Source organism: Danio rerio, chromosome 3, assembly GCF_049306965.1.
Source record: "Danio rerio strain Tuebingen ecotype United States chromosome 3, GRCz12tu, whole genome shotgun sequence".
In the NCBI taxonomy this organism is placed as follows: domain Eukaryota; kingdom Metazoa; phylum Chordata; class Actinopteri; order Cypriniformes; family Danionidae; genus Danio; species Danio rerio.
Genome location: NC_133178.1, coordinates 53,313,106 through 53,331,757, shown reverse-complemented (window position 1 = coordinate 53,331,757; position 18,652 = coordinate 53,313,106). Strand labels below are relative to the sequence as shown.

General features: G+C 37.9%; 1 protein-coding gene across 3 annotated transcripts; it reads left to right on the top strand.

Moving 5' to 3' along the window:
- Positions 1 to 3,052: 3,052 nt before the first annotated feature.
- pmp22a (peripheral myelin protein 22a) lies at positions 3,053 to 7,187 on the top strand. 3 transcript variants are annotated; one of them, NM_201311.1, is given in 6 exon segments: positions 4,907 to 5,133; positions 5,405 to 5,498; positions 5,975 to 6,064; positions 6,156 to 6,249; positions 6,431 to 6,571; positions 6,651 to 7,187. In NM_201311.1, coding segments are annotated over 4 exon segments (474 nt in total). In that variant the 5' UTR covers positions 4,907 to 5,133; positions 5,405 to 5,498; positions 5,975 to 5,986; the 3' UTR covers positions 6,812 to 7,187.
- Positions 7,188 to 18,652: the final 11,465 nt, after the last annotated feature.

The following is an 18,652-nucleotide window of genomic DNA, read 5'->3' as shown; positions in this document are numbered from 1 at the left end:
TCACAAACTGCTGTGCAACTAACGGGAAGCATTCTCAGCACATTCCATAAACTTGTTTATAATTTATTAAAAAACGTTAAATACAATCATATGTAATATAATAATTAATATAAAATTATAATAACGTTTTTTGTAATGCTCTGATAAAATTTATTACATAAAATTAATATATATATATATATATATATATATATATATATATATATATATATATATATATATATATATATATATATATATATATATATATATATATATATATGTATATAAATGCCCCCAAAAACATAAAAAAAATAAACTTTTATAACTAAATTGTGACATCAAGGGAACATTTAGAACTTAACATGTTTGGTGGTTCTGGAATTTATTTATGTATTCACTTATTTACTTATATTTCTGCACTCTACTTAATTATCCTTAAAGCATTAGCTTTACATTTAAAAAAAAAAAAAAAAAAAAAAAAAAAAAAAAAAAAAACTTTACTTGGCAGCCATTGTAAAAAGCCGAGCACAAGGGGCACACTTAATGGTCCACTGGCAGCAGTTTGTCAACCATACAGTGAACAGAGTCAGTGAGTCAAGGCTGCTGATTTATGATCCTCCCTATGACCTGCATCAAACACAGAGATCAGGGTAAACGCATTGCCCTGCCGCCACAAGCCCATTACTCTGACCCGAAATCCATCCATCTTCCAGAACAGCAGATCCCCTCCTTCGCCAACCCACAGTAACTTCATCCAACACTCAATAAGTGATGCCAACTCTCACAAGATGAAAACTCAACCGAACAAGACCAATATTATTAATTATACTATGTGGCAGCTGATTGTATGATTCTGATTTGCTTGAACATTCAGAGGTGGGCAACTATTTTTAGGGATCTGTGGCTAAAGTTGTTTCATTACAGGTTCATCTCACTACGCTGAATTATTTCAGCTATTTCACAGCTTACAACTGTCAAATATCAAATAAGATTAAACTGAAGCTGTCTAAGGACAAAAACCTGACAAATAAAACTAAAATAAACTTGCGTGGTAACTGTACTACCTGACAAAAGTCTTGTTATCGATCCCAGTTATAAGAGCAACAAATAATAACTCGACTTAGTTGATTATTTGGAAAAGTTGCAGAAGGTAGATTTTTTTCAAATGAATCATCTGTTAAACTGAATTCCATTCATCACAAATATTGCAGAAGACCTATAGGAACCCGCATGGAACCAAGATGCTCAAAGAAATCAGTCCAGTTTGGTGAAGGAAAAAATCATGATTTGGGGCTACATTTAGTATGGGGGCATGCAAGTATCAACACATTTGTGGTGCCCATTTCATTAAAACCCACAGGAGAGGGCAAGTTCTTGAGCAGGATAGCACTCTCTCTAGAGCTGTAGTTACAGTAGATGCGTAGTTTCTGGTTGTGTTCTGTTCCCCGTTATCCCCCATATGCCCTATTCATTAAGAACGTTCTAACATTTAAACATTAAGGTCAACTTTCTTAGCTGTAAATTGCTTTCAAAGTATTTTTACAGTTCAGTTTTAGCGGTCCTCAAATTGACAATTGCGTTCCCTTCGTAGTCCACTTTGAAACATTTATGCCATTTTAAACACAGCCGTGGCTCATGATTATAATAATAGGTGACCTATTATTTCCAAAGCTTGTAAAAAAAGTATATAGCATACGTTAATGTTTTTAATTAATAGTAGGTTACTTATTAAGACATGTATCTGTACTGAATATGACATGGGCCTGTTGGTTAGAACATTTCTGCAGGGGTTTGAAAATCTAACTTTGAATGTGTCAAATTGTAAAAGTAGACTTAAAAATAAATAAATTAATTAATTAATAAATAAATAAATAAATAAATAAACTTAATAATGATAATAATAATGATAATAATAATGGGTGACACAGTGGCACAGTAGGTAGTGCTGTCACCTCACAGCAAGAAGGTCACTGGTTCGAACCTCGGCCGGGTGAGTTGGGTTTTCTGTGTGAAGTTTGCATGTTCTCCGTGTGTTTACGTGGGTTTCCTCCAGGTGCTACAGTCTATATATATGAATTAGGTAAGCTAAATTGTCGTATTGTATGTGTGTTAATGAGTGTGTATAGATGTTTCCCAGAGATGGGTATCAGCTGGAAGGGCATCCACTGCGTAAAAACATGCTGGACAAGTTGGTGGTTCATTCCGCTGTGGCGACCCCGAATTATTAAGAGCCGAAAAAATAAATAAATAATATATAATAATATATATAATATATATAATAATAAATAATGATAATAATGATATAATATAATAATTAAGTACGATTTTTAATTTCTTAATAAACTGTAAATTAGGCCTACAACCATTAAAGATTTATATGATTTATACATAGCTTTAAGATTAGAATATGTTTTAGCTAAGTGATTTTATATGGAATATTCTCAATAATATTTGTAAAGGAAAGATAAATAGGTCCTATATGTGTCGTTTACATTATAGCCTATATTTCAATTAATATATATAATAGTGTTTTTATCAAAACTAATATTGGAATCCATGTCTATTTGCATCTTGAATGGGCTATTTTTGAGTAAAAAAATAATAGTAAAATTGACTACAAATGCAAAAAAAAAAAAAAAAACACACCCAAAAATCTACCAATAACTGTGCTATCATTTGCTCACTCTCCACTTGTTCCAAACCTGTTTGAGTTTATTTTGTCTGTTCAATACAACCCTTTGTGATATACTAAAAAATGTTCAAAACTGGTAACTGTTGACTTTCATATTTTTTTTTTTTTTGTTGTTTATTTGTCTTTGCTTTACCTACAAGACATCTTTTTTGTGTTCAATAGAAAAATAAGGAACTCATAAAGCTTTAGAACCACCTGGTAGTAAATCTATAGTGTTATCTTTTTTCTTTCATTTGAATTAACCCTTAAACAAAAAAAGAAGTCAAAAGTTTTATATTATAAGTGGACTTGGCAACTCTGCACTCTACCCAAAAAAAAACTGGGCTGGCACAAGGAACGCCTCTCTCACTCTATTTACAAACACAGCTGCTGCCATGGGACTCCTGATGAGGGCGTAACAGAGTCAAGCAGACAGCACCAAAACATGCATATAAATCCAGAGCTTAGCGACTCAAGAATCTGTATGGAGACACGCAAATAACATTTTATAAAAGTTAAAATCCTGACTTCAATCCTGATCCTAATAGGTTCTATTTGCTATTCAGTCCAGCTGCTTGAGCATACAGACACATGCCAACATTCTGGGCATACTGTGGGGCCCTACTCACACTAGTACACACCATAAACAGTCACACATTGGGACGTAATCCATGTGTGCCACTGAAGGGGAGCATTCAAAATGGCGGATGAAGCTGGCCTTGCTGTAAGTCTGAGTGTTGTATAGACAGACTTATATGTGTAGTAATTGGTTAGTTTGCATAGGGTACCAACATATTTTCGAAGTTTAGGTTAAATGTTTAGGTTGTAAGTATATTTCAAGTGTAACTGTAATTACTATGAGTAAAATGTATCTGTATGTGTATGACTTAATAATTAAATATGTATGTTTATGACTTATATTAAATAAAATAAATAAATAAATAAATAAAATAAATAACATTTAAATAATGTTATTTAAAACAACAAATAAAGTTATTGATTTATTGAGTTACATATTTTGATACAATATGTTATTAAGGTATTTAAGATTTTCCATTACACTTAACAGTACTACAAACCCAGTAAGTCTGTAACAGAATAGTTAAGTGAGCTCTTAAAAATGCTAAATCAAAACTTTGGGAACATTACTACTTTTCTGATATTATAATTCAAACATTCACTTCTGAGTTATTTTATTATTAATCATTTTTGATAATAAAGTATAAAGTATATACAGTTGAAGTCAAAATTATTAGCCCCCCCCCTTTTTTTTTTTTTTTTTTTAATATTTCCCAAATGATGTTTAACAGAGCAATGACATTTTTACAGTATGTCTGATAATATTCTTTCTTCTGGAGAAAGTCTTTTTTGTTTTATTGCAGCTAGAATAAAATCAGTTATTAATTTTTTTAAAAACATTTTTGGAACATAATTATTAGCCCCTTTAAGCTATTTTTTTTTCGATAGTCTACAGAACAAACCATCATTATACAATAACTTGCCTAATTACCCTAACCTGCCTAGTTCACCTTATTAACCTAGTTAAGCCTTTAATTGTCACTTTAAGCTATATAGAAGTGTCTTGAAAAAATATCAAGTAAAATATTTTTTACTGTCTTCATGACAAAGATAAAATAAATCTGTTATTAGAAATAGGTTTTTAAAACTATTATGCTTAGAAGTGTGCTTTAAACAGAAATTGGGAAAAAATAAAAGGGCGCTAATAATACTGACTTCAACTGATATATATATATATATATATATATATATATATATATATATATATATATATATATATATATATATATATATATATATATTGTCATCTTGGAATTATAAGGTTCTATCTGCATTCTGAATAATTTTGAGTTATTGAGCTTTAAAGTTTTATTATTCCATATAGCAAACGTGTGTAACATTTATTTTTTATTTTTTAAACAATAAGTGAGTCAATGAGCAAATAACTCTCTTTATATCTCTTTTATATATAAAGTTGTCACACACACACACATACACACACACACACACACACACACACACATATATATAAGTAAGCTGAACATAAAATCAAACTGAAAGCATACTTTCTCAATACAGTGTAAATAAATATTAATTTACAGTGTAAATAAATATTAATAAATTAATAAATAAATAAACAATTACATACACAATGTAAACAAACATACTTTTTTCTTCTTGTTGTTGTTGTTGTAAGGGCAAACCATTTAAAGTGAGGAGTAGTAAAGTATGGGAGGGAAAAGAGAAAAGTTTGACGTAGTGACGCTTCAGGGCGGTGTTCTCACGTTTCTGAAAAAAAGAAAGGAAGAAAAAAAGCAAATACTGCTGTGGTACTACATCTGGAATACGGAGACGCGTGCTTTGAGAATCTATAGTGGGATACCATAGAAAAGGCGACTTGTGTTTTCTTCCTGCTCTCTTGCATTTCAAGGATTTTTCTTCTCTTTCTCTCTCTCTTACCTGTAAGTTGGAGAACCATAGAAGTTTTCTATTTTTACTTTGGTCCTTTTTGAATGAACATTTGCATGCCATTTCAGGAGATTCTCAACCACATTTGTGTTTAGTAGTATATTCCAAGGCTATACTTTGGCAAGTTGCACAAGTTTGTTATTCAAAGTATATTTTCATCCTCACACGGTTTAAATTATTTTTAAAATAAGTTATAACATTAAGTATTAGTTTTGCATTGCCAGCTTTAGTTTTGTGTGAACACATCTTTCGTCTTCTCTAAAGGCACGGTTGGCGTGCGGAGTTTTGCAATAACTGGTTTGGATGAAAATAAACGCTGCTCGGGAGTGTTTTCTTTTTGACTACTTCAGAAAAATGGGCAAGTTTACACTTCTCAATAACTTTAGTCGTCAAATGCTTGATATTCTCTCAGAATAGGCATTTGTAGCGAGATAGCAAAACCTGTAACATATAAACTAACAGATAAACACTTTGAAGAGACGTGACGGAAAAAAGGCGGCACGCGAGAAAAAAAAGGGATGTGACTGGATTGTATGTGTGTATTTAGTTGCAGTATTGTGTTTTTGTTTTGATTAAATACAGACATTTTAAAAGCCTTAAAAGATTGCAACGGGATTAGTGCTATTATCAAAGCAATGTGTCAAGAATACAGATGTTTTCAATTAAAATGTAGATAAGAAAACAGGCGGCAGTGATAGTGTTTGGGTTGAGATACCTTTGACAAAGGCGCGGTCTTGTGGCCAGATGAGGAACTGCAAGAGTAAACATTGTCCATCACAAAACCCGCCAGGTATGTGCTTTAACTTTTATTACTTACTCTTTCTGTTCTTTTAGAAGAAACCCAAAATGCTGGTCATTCTGTTTGCAACGATAGTCTTGCATTTGACAAGCCTTATCATTCTCTTCATTGCCACTTGTGCCAGCGTGAGTATCATCTTTGACATTGCTATTTGACATTTTTTTTATTGGTTTGTGTGTAGAGGTAATCACTAGGCTGTTCTTTTAAACTCAATAGGCTTGGAGAACACATGGAGATACGAGTTATGACCTCTGGTACGACTGCACACAAATTAACGGAGGATATAAATGCAGTGGAAATGGTGATGCAGGTGAGTAAGATGACTTTAGTATACCAATGTCTTAAATGTTTCGGAAGTTTAATTTTTATTAAAGGAAAAACAGACACCAATGTTAAATAATTTTACAAGCATTCTATGCAATTATATTAGTAGTAATAAAGCATAGATGTAACAAAATTAAAGAATTATGCTTATTTCTGATTAATTTCAGATTGGCTTCAAGCGGTGCAGGCCCTGATGGTCCTCGCCACCATTTTCTGCCTGATTTCCTTCATCATCTTCCTCTGCCAGCTCTTCACTCTCGTAAAGGGAGGTCGCTTCTTCTTCACTGCCGTTTTCCAGATCCTTGCAAGTTAGTATTTCTTCATTTTGTATATTAGTTCATCTTAATTAGCCTATGTGTCTTAATTTTGTCCCTTTATCTCCCAAAGGTCTGTTTGTGATGAGCGGTGCCATCATCTACACGGTGATGAGTCCACAGTGGAAAAATGATAGTGATACTTACGGATATGCTTTCGTCTTGGCCTGGCTGGCCTTCCCTCTTACGCTCATCAGTGGCTTAATTTACATCATCCTGAGGAAGAAAGAATGAGAGTTCAGCCCTCTGGAATTTTATTAGAACTGAAAAACTGACTCTTAAATGGCCGTCTCCTCCAGGCCTAAATATTTAGACCTAATGTGATTAAAGAAGTTGACCATTCATGAAGGTTCGATACAGCAACGACACAGTGAGCATGATGAAAATTAGTGTCTTTGGCTGGTGAGCCTATTTTTATCACATCTACATGGCTTTTTTATTTTTGTTTTTGTAAATATGAAGTGTCAATGAAGGCCCAGATTAAAAAAAAAATACTCATGTAGGAGAGATACAGTATAGGAAAAGTATAAATTGTTTTTGTTTGTTTTGTATTGTGTGTTATAATCATTTTCAATATCTTGTTTTTAATAAAGTGTATTCTCAAAGGGAATTTGTTGATGTTGACTTGAAGTTTTTCTTATAACCTAATTACAGAATTCTTTATATATATACATATATATATATATATATATATATATATATATATATATATATATATATATATATATATATATATATATATATATATTTAACCATTGCTGAACTTTATAGATAGATATGCCGGATGTTTTGTCAGTTTTCACAAAAACATTTTATATGCATATTTTACCTGTGAACACTTTATGTTATGTCTTCTGTTTTGTTTAAAAAAAAAAAAAAAAAAAAAGTTTTTTCCCTTTTCTCAATTTTTACTATTTTCAATTTTTACTGTGAATGTTTTTGAAGGGGTGGGTATCGTTTGGTGTCCAACTAGAAATACAACGACGAATAGTCTGAAAAACTAAGCAAGATTAAGGTCAGCGGAGGAGAAAAACAGATGCCACATGGTGATGACTATTCATGCACACTATCTTTGACTCATCTCAAAGCCCAGAGGATAATAAAATGTGAGGGAAAAAAAAGAGTTTAAAAACTTTCTGAAAGTTTATATATATCAGAACTAAAATAACAAGACAAAACTGTCATTCTTTTAAAATAAACGATGTTATTCTTTTAAAGTAAATGGTGAAACAGTGAAACCAGCGATCTTGTAAAAAGTTTAATATTGGACCAAGTGTGTCCATCAGTAGTTTAATCAGAGGCGGACTGGGACTTTAAATCAGCCCTGGCACTGTAGCCACACCAGCCCACATTACTACACTGACACAGCTCCATCCATGGACACGAACATTCACTACTTATATTGGTGTACAGATAGTAAAATAAAATAAGCAGTATCATATGTATTAGATATTTACACATTTAATGTATGTGACTGGAACAAAAACAACCCATTTATAACAAATTTATATATTAAATCATTCATTTTCGTTTTGGCTTTGTCCCTTTTTTAACCTGGGATCGCCACAGCAGAATGAACCGCTAACTTATTTAGTATATGTTTTACGCAGCGGATGCCCTCCAAGCTGCAACCCATCACTGGGAAACCCCTAAACATACATTTACATACATGCACTACGGACAGTTAAGCCTATACCCTATTCACCTATAAGGTGAGGTGACAGCGCTACCCACTGCGCCACTGCGCTGCCCCCTTTTGAGAATAGTTCAGTTCATTTTATGCATCTGGCAATATCCGATTTTAGAGCTTTTTTTGTTTATTTTTTGCTTTCTTTGAGCTTTTCGGCACTGCCTTTCCTTTTTTATGGTCCATCTCTGACAATTAGCTTGTGTTGCACTTACTGTTTGTTTGACATTCTTGCCAGATTTTGATTACATTCCGCGTAACCTCTGATTAGGATGGTCCATCTCGAAACCAGCCGGTCGTTGTAGATTGGGCCAATGCTTTACATTTATTATTATTATTATTCTTACTATTACCATCATCAAAAGCTGCCTACAGGTAAAAACAATACATGTAAAAAAATAAATAATAAAATAGCTGACCGGCCCACATTAAAAAAAATGGTCCGGCCTTTCTGGCATTTGCCAGAATTGCCAGATGGCCAGTCCGCCCCTGAGTTTAATACATGGCGGTGTTTCACTATTGCATGTCTCCATCTTAAAACCGATTCGAAGCTAATTCAAAGACACCTCCAAGGCCTGTAATGGGTGGATCAGGAAAAGTAGAAATTCAAAATATAACCACTGGTGTAATAAAAGCACTCACAATTTCTAACCTGTAGCTCCCCCAAGTGGACAGCATTAGTATACGCTTGCATGCATGACATGGAATGCTAGGAGGTTATTGCAGAGAGCAGTTTATGTGACATACCCCAATAAATCCTTAAGATATCCTTACTAGTGTTCAGTTGCAAACAGTAACATAGCATAACCCGAGGTGTATTGCAAATGCAAATCAAATATTTAAGCTGGGATTTCCACTCTATCCTAATTTTAGCCTAGTATCAGTTGTGTAAAAAAATAACTAAATTAAAAGGGACCTATTATGCCTATTTTCACAGGATGTAAAATAAGTCTTTTGTCAGCTCAAACACCCTACAAAAATGTTTTTTTTAACTCTTTGAAACAGCCCCTTTTAGGCTTTGAAATTATGCTGTTTTGGTGACTATCCTTTTCAGTAAATATGTCAAGATTATGACTCCTTGAAGATGAGTGCTCGAAACTCTTTCAAGATGACTCCTTTAAACTCCATATTCATTATCTTTGTCGCTGACATAATCTACAGCAGGTACAGCAAATACTCTAATGGTGCATTCACACCAGATGCGGGTGAAGCATAGAGCACGAGTGGTTTACATGTTAAGTCAATGCAAAGACGCATATAGACATTATGCATTACAATTTGCGTGAATGTCTTGGCGTCAGTTGAGCATCTTGCGCATTTCAGGCTCGAGTTGGAAAATTTGAACTTCAGTGGACCGTGTTAACCTATCAAGAGCTTTTTCTTGTAGGGGGTGTGATTGTGCCTGTTGTTGGTGTCACGAGGGGAAATCCTCTTGCTGACAGTGAACAACAGCTCATAAAACTGGGCTTGGCTCAGTTGGAAGCAGCTCTGAAAGCTTGCAAGTATGGAAGGCTGTTGGGGCCAAAATCTATGCAACAAACACGTTTACATGTTTTTACGTTCATTACAGTTTTTTCCAACTGCTTACACACAAAATCTTTTCTTGTCACACGATTTCTAAAACATCTACCTCAAAATGCAAAACTACATCTCAAATTTTCAAAACCAGATGCTATTTCTCATCCTTGAACTTTTCAATCACATTAAACACTTTTCTCAAAACACTACACACTACTCTTTACCTAAAAAACAAAATTTCAACAGTAAGCTACTTGCTTTCCTTTTCCAAACACAATCAATCAAAATGCTACATTCACAAAGTCGCAGACACAAGCTCCTCCATGTGGAAACACAATTTTTTTAACTGATCACTAACCAATCACTGCTTTAGTCTAGTATAGGCCAAAGGTGACGGGATACTAGGCTGTTTTGCACTCTCAGAAATAAAGGTACACAAGCTGTCACTGGGGTGGTACCTTTGAAAATCTTTGTACCTAAAAGGTCCATTTTAATACCTCAAGGGTACATATTAGTGCTTAAAAAGTACAAAAGTTTTCCTCTTAAATTCTTTAGGTACTAAAGTTTTTTTTCTAATTGCTTAAGCACAATTTTGTGACTTCAACACCCAGAAACCCTTGCACTCATCAACACTGATAACAACTGACAATACTCCGAAAACTTGCACAGACACAGCTGCTGCTCACTTACACTTATTACATGGACTATAAAGACACTCCATGTTCATTCATTCAGGGCTGAGTCTTGTTTATTCCATGAACACTACTACGCGTTTTTCCTGGTTTGTCTTGTGTTTATGACTATGACTCTGGATTACCTGTATACACCTGTTTACCCCTGTTTTGACCATTGCTTTGCTGAACTTTCCATTAAAACCTACATTTGGATCTGCAAGTTTGCTCCTAGTGTCTCCCACGTTACAGAAGACTGCTTCAAAATGGATCCAGTGGGTCGTCTAATCAGTTCAAAGCAAGTTATGAATTCCCTCGGACTATATAAATTTTTTTTGGCTATTGCTAATGACACAACTCTCCTGGACTGCATACTCATTGATTTCTTTTATCATGGACTAAATGAACCACGGATGACGCAGTGGTGCAGTAGGTAGTGTTGTCGCCTCACAGCAAAAAGGTCAATGGGTCGAACTTCAACTCAGTTGGCATTTCTGTGTGGAGTTTGCATGTTCTCCCACGTTCGCGTGGGTTTCCACCAGGTGTTCTGGTTTCCCCCACAGTCCAAAGACATGCAGTACAGGTGAATTGGGTTGGCTAAATTGTCTGTAGTGTATGTGTGTGTGTGTGTGTGTGTGTGTGTGCGGATGTTTTCCAGGGATGGGTTGCGGCTGGAAGGGCATCCGCTGGGTAAAAACATGCTGGATAAGTTGGCGGTTCCGCTGTGGCGACCCCGGATTAATAAAGGCACTTAGCCGACAAGCAAATGAATGAATGAAAGAAATAAACCACTGAGATCCACTAATTTTTTCATGGTCCTCGGGGGTCTTTCCAGCAAGCTGTGGACATACAGATCTGGCCTGAACTAATGCACGTTTTTTCCTGCACTGCCACTCGATTTGTCATGCGTGCCCATGCAAGCTCCTGCAGTGGCTTTTTTAATGATTTTTTTTTTAACATTGATGCGCTGCATACAATGGCAACCAGATGGCGCAGGGAACAACATTCTGGGGTGCATTTCCCAAGCTCGTTGACTAACCATGGTCGCAGTTCCGTTGTTACATGGTTCACCAATTTGCAGTGTCCCGAAACCATATTTCAATATATAAATAAGTAAGTAAATAAATAAATAAATAAATAAATAAATAAATAAATAAATAAATAAATAAAAAGACAAAAGAAAATCGAGAACATCATCGCAAACCTGTGTGGTTGGAACTACAGCTCTTATTATGTCATTATAGCATAAGACGTCACTGATTTGGCTGCAGCTGCAGGGTGTGTTTTATTATTATTATTTATTCAAATGGGAGTTCAGATACTACATAACTAATTTTAAATAATGTCCACTAATGCATAATAATAATAATAATAATAATAATAATAATAATAATAGTAATAATAATAATAATAACAATAATAAGCTAATAGTAATTACCTATATCCATAATGCTAGGATGCATGGTGCTTTGACTCGATATCTAGGTCAAAAGCAAAATTGTTACCTGTTGCATGGCATAGGCTAGCCTTTAGTGTGGAAAAATATAATTAGTTTCCCAAAACCATCCTTAGCCAACTAAGGTCCCGTCATCACTAACATTGTTGATTTGCTGTTTCCCAAAAGTTAGTTTATAATAGTTTAGTTTTTACATACAGTATAGCAAAGACGTTAGTTTTTATCAGACTAAAATTAATGCATGGATTCTGAGTTATTATTTAAAACATAAACCTGCATTTTAATGACGGATGTGGGTGTCACAAAATACTTTTTAAATAAATGTTTTTGTATTATTATTATTTAATGTGAACAGCACTTAATAAAAAATTACAGATGTTACTACTTCACTGTGTTCATTTTGCCGCCATTCATACCACGGCGACAGCGGCAATTGGTGCACCAGCAGCTTTTGACCGCTGAGTGGCACTTTAACCACAGATAATCAGCTTTGCCTTTTCACAATACTAAACAGACGGTTCTGTATGCGTACCTTATGTGATGTGATGTGTTCAATTAAAATATCATTTTGATTTAGTTTTCTTAGTAATAAACATGATCTTACACTTTACTGTATGTTTTAGAAAAGATACATGCTGAGAAGTATAGCCCTAGGCTGCAAAAAGCAAATATAAGAATTCAGTTTTTTAGCCTTTATTCAATTCAGCTTTATTTATTATTTTATTAATAATGTTTCGATTTTTTGATCATCATGGCGATGTTATTAAAATATTAAATGTGCGCATATGAAAAACAGCAAAATAATATTATGAATATCGTGCCAGTGGAGCACATCACCTGAATGTGAACTTGTGATCACCTGAACTTACTTTCCCCTTCAGTTGGGGAACTCCAATGCTATAGGTGGATTTGGTCTAGAAAATCCATGTATGGAAGGATTTGGTTCAGAAGCCGCTTGTCTGAAAGAGTATTGAACGGGCCAATGAATTGCCAGCGTAAGCTTGTGCAGGCGCGCTTCATTGCCAATTATCCCAGCATATAAGCACACCTGGAGCGACCAAACGCCATCCTTTTTGCTTCAGAGACTTTCTGATCGAGTCGATGAGGGTTCCTCCTGCTGTGATCCAGCGATGCCAAGCGAACGAGAGCATTCTCCCGGTCCAGAGTGTGTACAACGCAGTGGCAGACGGTCGAGCTGGGTTTTCTTCCTTTACTGGCGTTCTTTGGGTCCGGTCCTCCAGAGCGGTGCGTATAAAGTTGCAACTTCACAAACAGAGCAACACAGTCGTGCAGCACGTCCTTTTCAGGACGGCGCTCCGACTGTGCGTTTCTGGATGCGGTGGTTTTCTGTCCTCGGATGATGGGCATGTGCACTGTGTTACATGCTCCAGCATGTTAATGCGCTGCTCGCGGGCAGTTCATGTCGTCATTGCGATGCCATGACTGTTGCGCAGTAAAGATCGTGGCTAGCGTTTGCAAAAGGGCAAACAACCCCAGTTGTCCCCTGCTCTGCAGCGGGCACTCGGGTAGATCTGAAGGTTTCATTGAGAGATAACTCGTCGCCCACGGGCCCGCGGACCTCTCGCTTAGAGCAGCGCATCACTCGCTGGAGCAATTGACTATGCACAGAGACAAGGTGCTCCGGCACTTCCGCCTGTTGGGGCTTGCAGGTTTACCGAGAAAAGAGCAAACTGTGTCGCCGCACCCTCAGCCCTTGGAACGACCCCTCATTCCTGCAGGCCGGTGTGCCTCTGGGACAGGCATCCAGTCATGTTGTTGTCTCAACAGATGCTTCCAACACGGGCTGGGGAGCCGTGTGTCGCAGGGATGCAGCTGCGGGCCTATGGAAAGGTGCCCAGCTGCATTGGCATATCAATCGCCTAGAGCTGTTGTCAATGTTCCTCGCTCTCCACCGTTTTTTTCCGGTGTTGGAGCAGCAACACATGCTGGTCAGGACAGACAGTATGGTGGCGGCAGCGTAAATCAACTGCATGGGGGTATGTGCTCTCGCCGGATGTCTCAGCTCGCCCACCGTCTGCTCCTCTGGAGTCATCCACGGCTGAATCGCCGCGCCATTAACATTCCAGGTATGCTCAACCGTGCAGCCGATGCGCTCTCACGGCAGCAAATTCACTCTGGAGAATGGAGACTCCACCTGAGTCTGTCCAGCTGATATGGGCGTGATTCGGAGAGGCCCAGATCGATATGTTTGCTTCCCCTGAGAACGCTCATTGCCAGTTGTTTTTTTCCCTGACCGAGGGCTCTCTCGGCATGGATGCACAGGCCCACAGCTGGCCTCGGGGCATGCGCAAGTATGCGTTTCCCCCAGTGAGCCTGCTCGCGTAGCAATTGTGCAAGGTCAGGGAGGACGAGGAGCTGGTTCTGCTAGTTGCAACCCTCTGGCCCAACCGGACCTGGATATCAGAGCTCTCCCTCCTCGCGACGGCCCTCCCCTGTTGGATCCCTTTGAGAGAGGACCTACTCTCTCAGGGATAGGGCACCATCTGGCACCCTCGCCCCGATCTCTGGAACCTCCACGTGTGGTCCCTAGACGCGAGGAAGACTTAGGTAGCCTACCGTCTGCGGTGGTTGATACCATCACTCAGGCTAGAGCCCCCTCCTTGAGGCGCGCCTAGCCCTGAAGTGGAGTCTATTCACTGAATGTTGTGTCTCTCGCAGAGAAGACCACCGAACCTGCCAGATCAGTGTTGTGCTCTCTTTCCTTTAAGAGAAGCTGGAGAGCAGGCTGTTGCCCTCCACTCTCAAGGTTTACGTGGCTGCCATCTCCGCTTATCATAATGCGGTAGCTGGCGGCACCGTGGGAAAGCACAACCTCATCATACGGTTCCTCAGAGGCTCTAGGCGAATTAATCCAACTCGCCCCCCTCTCATGCCCTCTTGGGATCTCGCCCTCGTTCTCACGAGCCTGCACACAGATCCCTTTGAGCCACTCGAATCAGTATCCTTAAGATTTCTGTCCCTGAAGACAGCCCTGCTGGTCATGTTGGCCTCCATTAAGAGGGTCAGGGACCTGGAGGCATTTTTGGTCAGTGACTCATGCCTGGAATTCGGGCCAGATTTTCTCACGTTATCCTGAGACCCCGTCCGGGTTATGTACCCAAGGTTCCTACCACTCTATTTAGAGACCAGGTAGTAACCCTGCAAGCGCTGCCCCCTGAGGAGGCAGACCCAACCCTTTCCTGACTCTGTCCAATTCGTGCTCTGCGCATCTATGTGGACCGTACTCAGTACTTTAGATCATCTGAGCAGCTCTTTGTCTGTTATGGCGGTCGGCAGCAGGGAAGTGCCGTGACCAAACAAAGATTATCCCACTGGATTGTGGAGGCCATTTCATGTGCTTATTTGAGCAGAGATCGAGCCGTGTCCACCGGGAGTGTGTTCACACTCCACTCGGAGCGTTGCATCATCGTGGGCGCGTGCATGCGGTGCCTCTTTAACAGACATCTGTAGAGCTGCGGGCTGGGTGACACCCAACACATTTGCCAGATTTTACAATCTGCGAGTGGAGCTGGTTGACTCAAGGGTATTAGGTAACCCTTGGTGATTGAGGAAACAACTCAGTGGGATGTTGTAACACGCTTGTGGTGCTGCAGATTCCTCCATGGACCTTAGCACTAACTCAGCGGAGGAGTCACTTGCTGGCCCACTACGTTGTTGGTCTGCCCGCTGGTCAGCCTGCGTCTTGGGTATAGGTGCCTGCTATATGCGATCCCCACTAGGCAATCCCATATGCCTTTCCGCCACGGTTCAGTCCCCCCTCTTGGGTGGACCTGTGACTTCCCTATCCGCTAACCACCTTCGTATGCGCACTCCCCCTTCTCCATATGTAATTACCATTTTGTCTCCCCCATTGGGTGCGGATGGTCTCCGCAGCGTCCTCCCTACCGTAATTGCACGCTTCCCAACGTACTGTCGTATTTCCTACAATTATCTAGATGCTAGCGACTCCCAAAAAAATATACCTATTTCGTAACACTTCCTTTGAAGTGGGATAAGTTAGGGCCAAGGGCACGTTGGAGGACCGCGCCTCCCATGATGTGGGTACTTCATGCTTGCTTGACTACCCTCTCATCGGGGGTGTTGGTAAGGTGCAGTCATTATGGCGTTTTCCATAGTTCTCCCATATGTGGATTTTCTAGATCAAATCCACCTATAGCATTGGAGTTCCCCAACCGAAGAGGAACGTTCGAGGTTACAGAAGTAACTCTTCGTTCCCTGAGGAGGGGAACGGAAATGCTATATTCCATCGCCATAATGACTGTCCCTTAGCTGTTAAAAGTCTCTTCAGCTTAAAAGGATGGCGTTTGCTTACTCCATGTGTGCTTATATACTGGGATAATTGGCAATGAAGCGCACCTGCGCAAGCTTACGCTGGCAATTCATTGGCCAGTTCAATACTCTTTCAGACAAGTGGCTTTTGAACCGAATCCTCCCATACGTGGATTTTCTAGATCAAATCAACCTATAGCATTTCCGTTCCCCTCCTCGGGGAACGAAGGGTTACTTCTGTAACCTCGAACGTTATCAGTAGGCTATTTATTATTTATTACACGCTATGTTACAAATATTTGACCAACTGCCACTTCATGTAAAACACTGTCATGTTCGAATAAATTAATAAATAAATGGGCATATCTGCACGCAAAATGAGCCGTATATTATTTATCGTCTGTTTATTTTCTCTGTTCTTTTTCTCTTTTACACGCATGTAGAGAAATAAATAAATTTGCTTGTTTAAAAAAGCATTATGTCAACTAATCTATAATAATAATTATAATAATAAAAATAATAATAATAAGTAGCTAATAGTAATTACCTATATCCATAATGCCGGGATGCATGGTGCTTTGACTCGATATCTAGGTCAAAAGCAAAATTGTTACGTGTTGCATGACATAAGCTAGCCTATAGTGTGGAAAAATATAATAAGTTTCCCAAAACCATCGTTAGTCAACTAATGTCCCATTATTACAAACATAGTTTGTGGGTTTGCCGTTCCCAAAAGTTAGTTTGTAATAGTTTAGTTTTTACATACAGTATTGCATAGACCTTAGTTTTCATCGGACTAAAATTAAGGCATGGATTCTGAGGTATTATTTAAAACATAAACCTGCATTTTAATGACGGATGTGGGTGTCACAAAATACTTTTCAAATAAATGTTTTTGTATCATTTTTATTTGATGTGAACAACACTTAATAAAAATTTAAATGTATATTTTTCACCACTTATTGGAAAAAACTGTCAATTACAGTGCTTCCTGCACTTGCGGTGGTAGCGGGATTGAAGCACATTATTAACCCAAATCACTTTAACTATATGCGACAAACAAAACATAATTCCATTTTTAATAATAATACTTGTATTTATTATGACACTTTTCTTTTTTTCAAATAACAAACAATTTCAACCGCGGGGAGATACCGACAGTTTGTTTTGCAGTATTTTCTAACATGTTAGAAGCGGGCAGCGGACACCAGCTGGTCGTATAGACGGGCCGTCACAGAAAAACATGACTGCCAGTGGGGGAGCGGCTGTCCCCACACTGCCCTCAGCATCAGATTGAGACGGAGCTGCACTTCCGGAGTGCACTAAATGCTCCGAGATCAGGGAAAAATTCTACCCGATAATCCACACATACAAAACAACTGTCGAACAGAAACTGCCCATCTTACTGGGGGAATGTGTGTGTTGACATATTCACCCAACAATACCCGCTCCAATGCCTCCAACACACAAATACTGGAACTCTTTATTTATGGATTTACTTTTGATGATAGGCTACTATCATTACCTTTATCCTGTTTAATGTTATCAAAAATCTATTATTATTTTTATTATTATATTTTCATTTTTATTATTCTATTCATTATGTGTTATATTCATATTTGTTTGCACTACTGCCCTTTTTGTCTTGTTTGTACACAGCGACGCTGCACTGCTTTGGCAAGAATGTACAGTTATTTGTCATGCCAGTAAAACACCTCAAATGTGAAAATGTGAAAATAGCCTATAGGCAACAAATAACAAATCAGAGTCTAATAATAACATAAATGCCATTTTCATTTTCATACAATATGTGTGGGTTTTGACAATATGTGTTTAATTAAGATATAAAGACTAGCCTATCAGATGAAATGCATAGTAAAACATGAAATAAATGTCTCTTTTGCTGAATATTTAATTTATCTATATCTTTAATATTTTAAAAGTCAACTTGCTTTGGCCCAGAGAAAGAGGCGTGCGGCACCTGTGCTTTCCCAAACAAAACCGTAACTTGTGGCTGAACTATGCACAGTTTGGGGGGGGGGGGGGGGGGGATGGGGGGGGGGTTTGGGGGGGGTTGGGGTTTGTGGGGAATATGAGTCGAAACCCCTAGTTTCTCTGTCACAGATCCATCATTTGAATCACGTTAGTTAAGTAAAACGCCCATAATGATAAAGCACATCATCATCATGAGGGCATTAAAATAAAGACAACCTAAACAAATTTATAATTGGTTTATTTATTTAATGTTATTTTTTATATCTTTAATCTTAAATTATTTCAATATAACTTAGGCTATTCTATTGAGATATGACACCATAAAAGGCCATCAATGCACTGATATAGTTAAAAGGGATGCAATGAAAAGCCGATTTCACTATTAACCCTTTTTATTCATTAAATGCTTGCCAACGCCGCATTTCTGTTGCACGAAAAAAAGCTGCTACAAATAAACA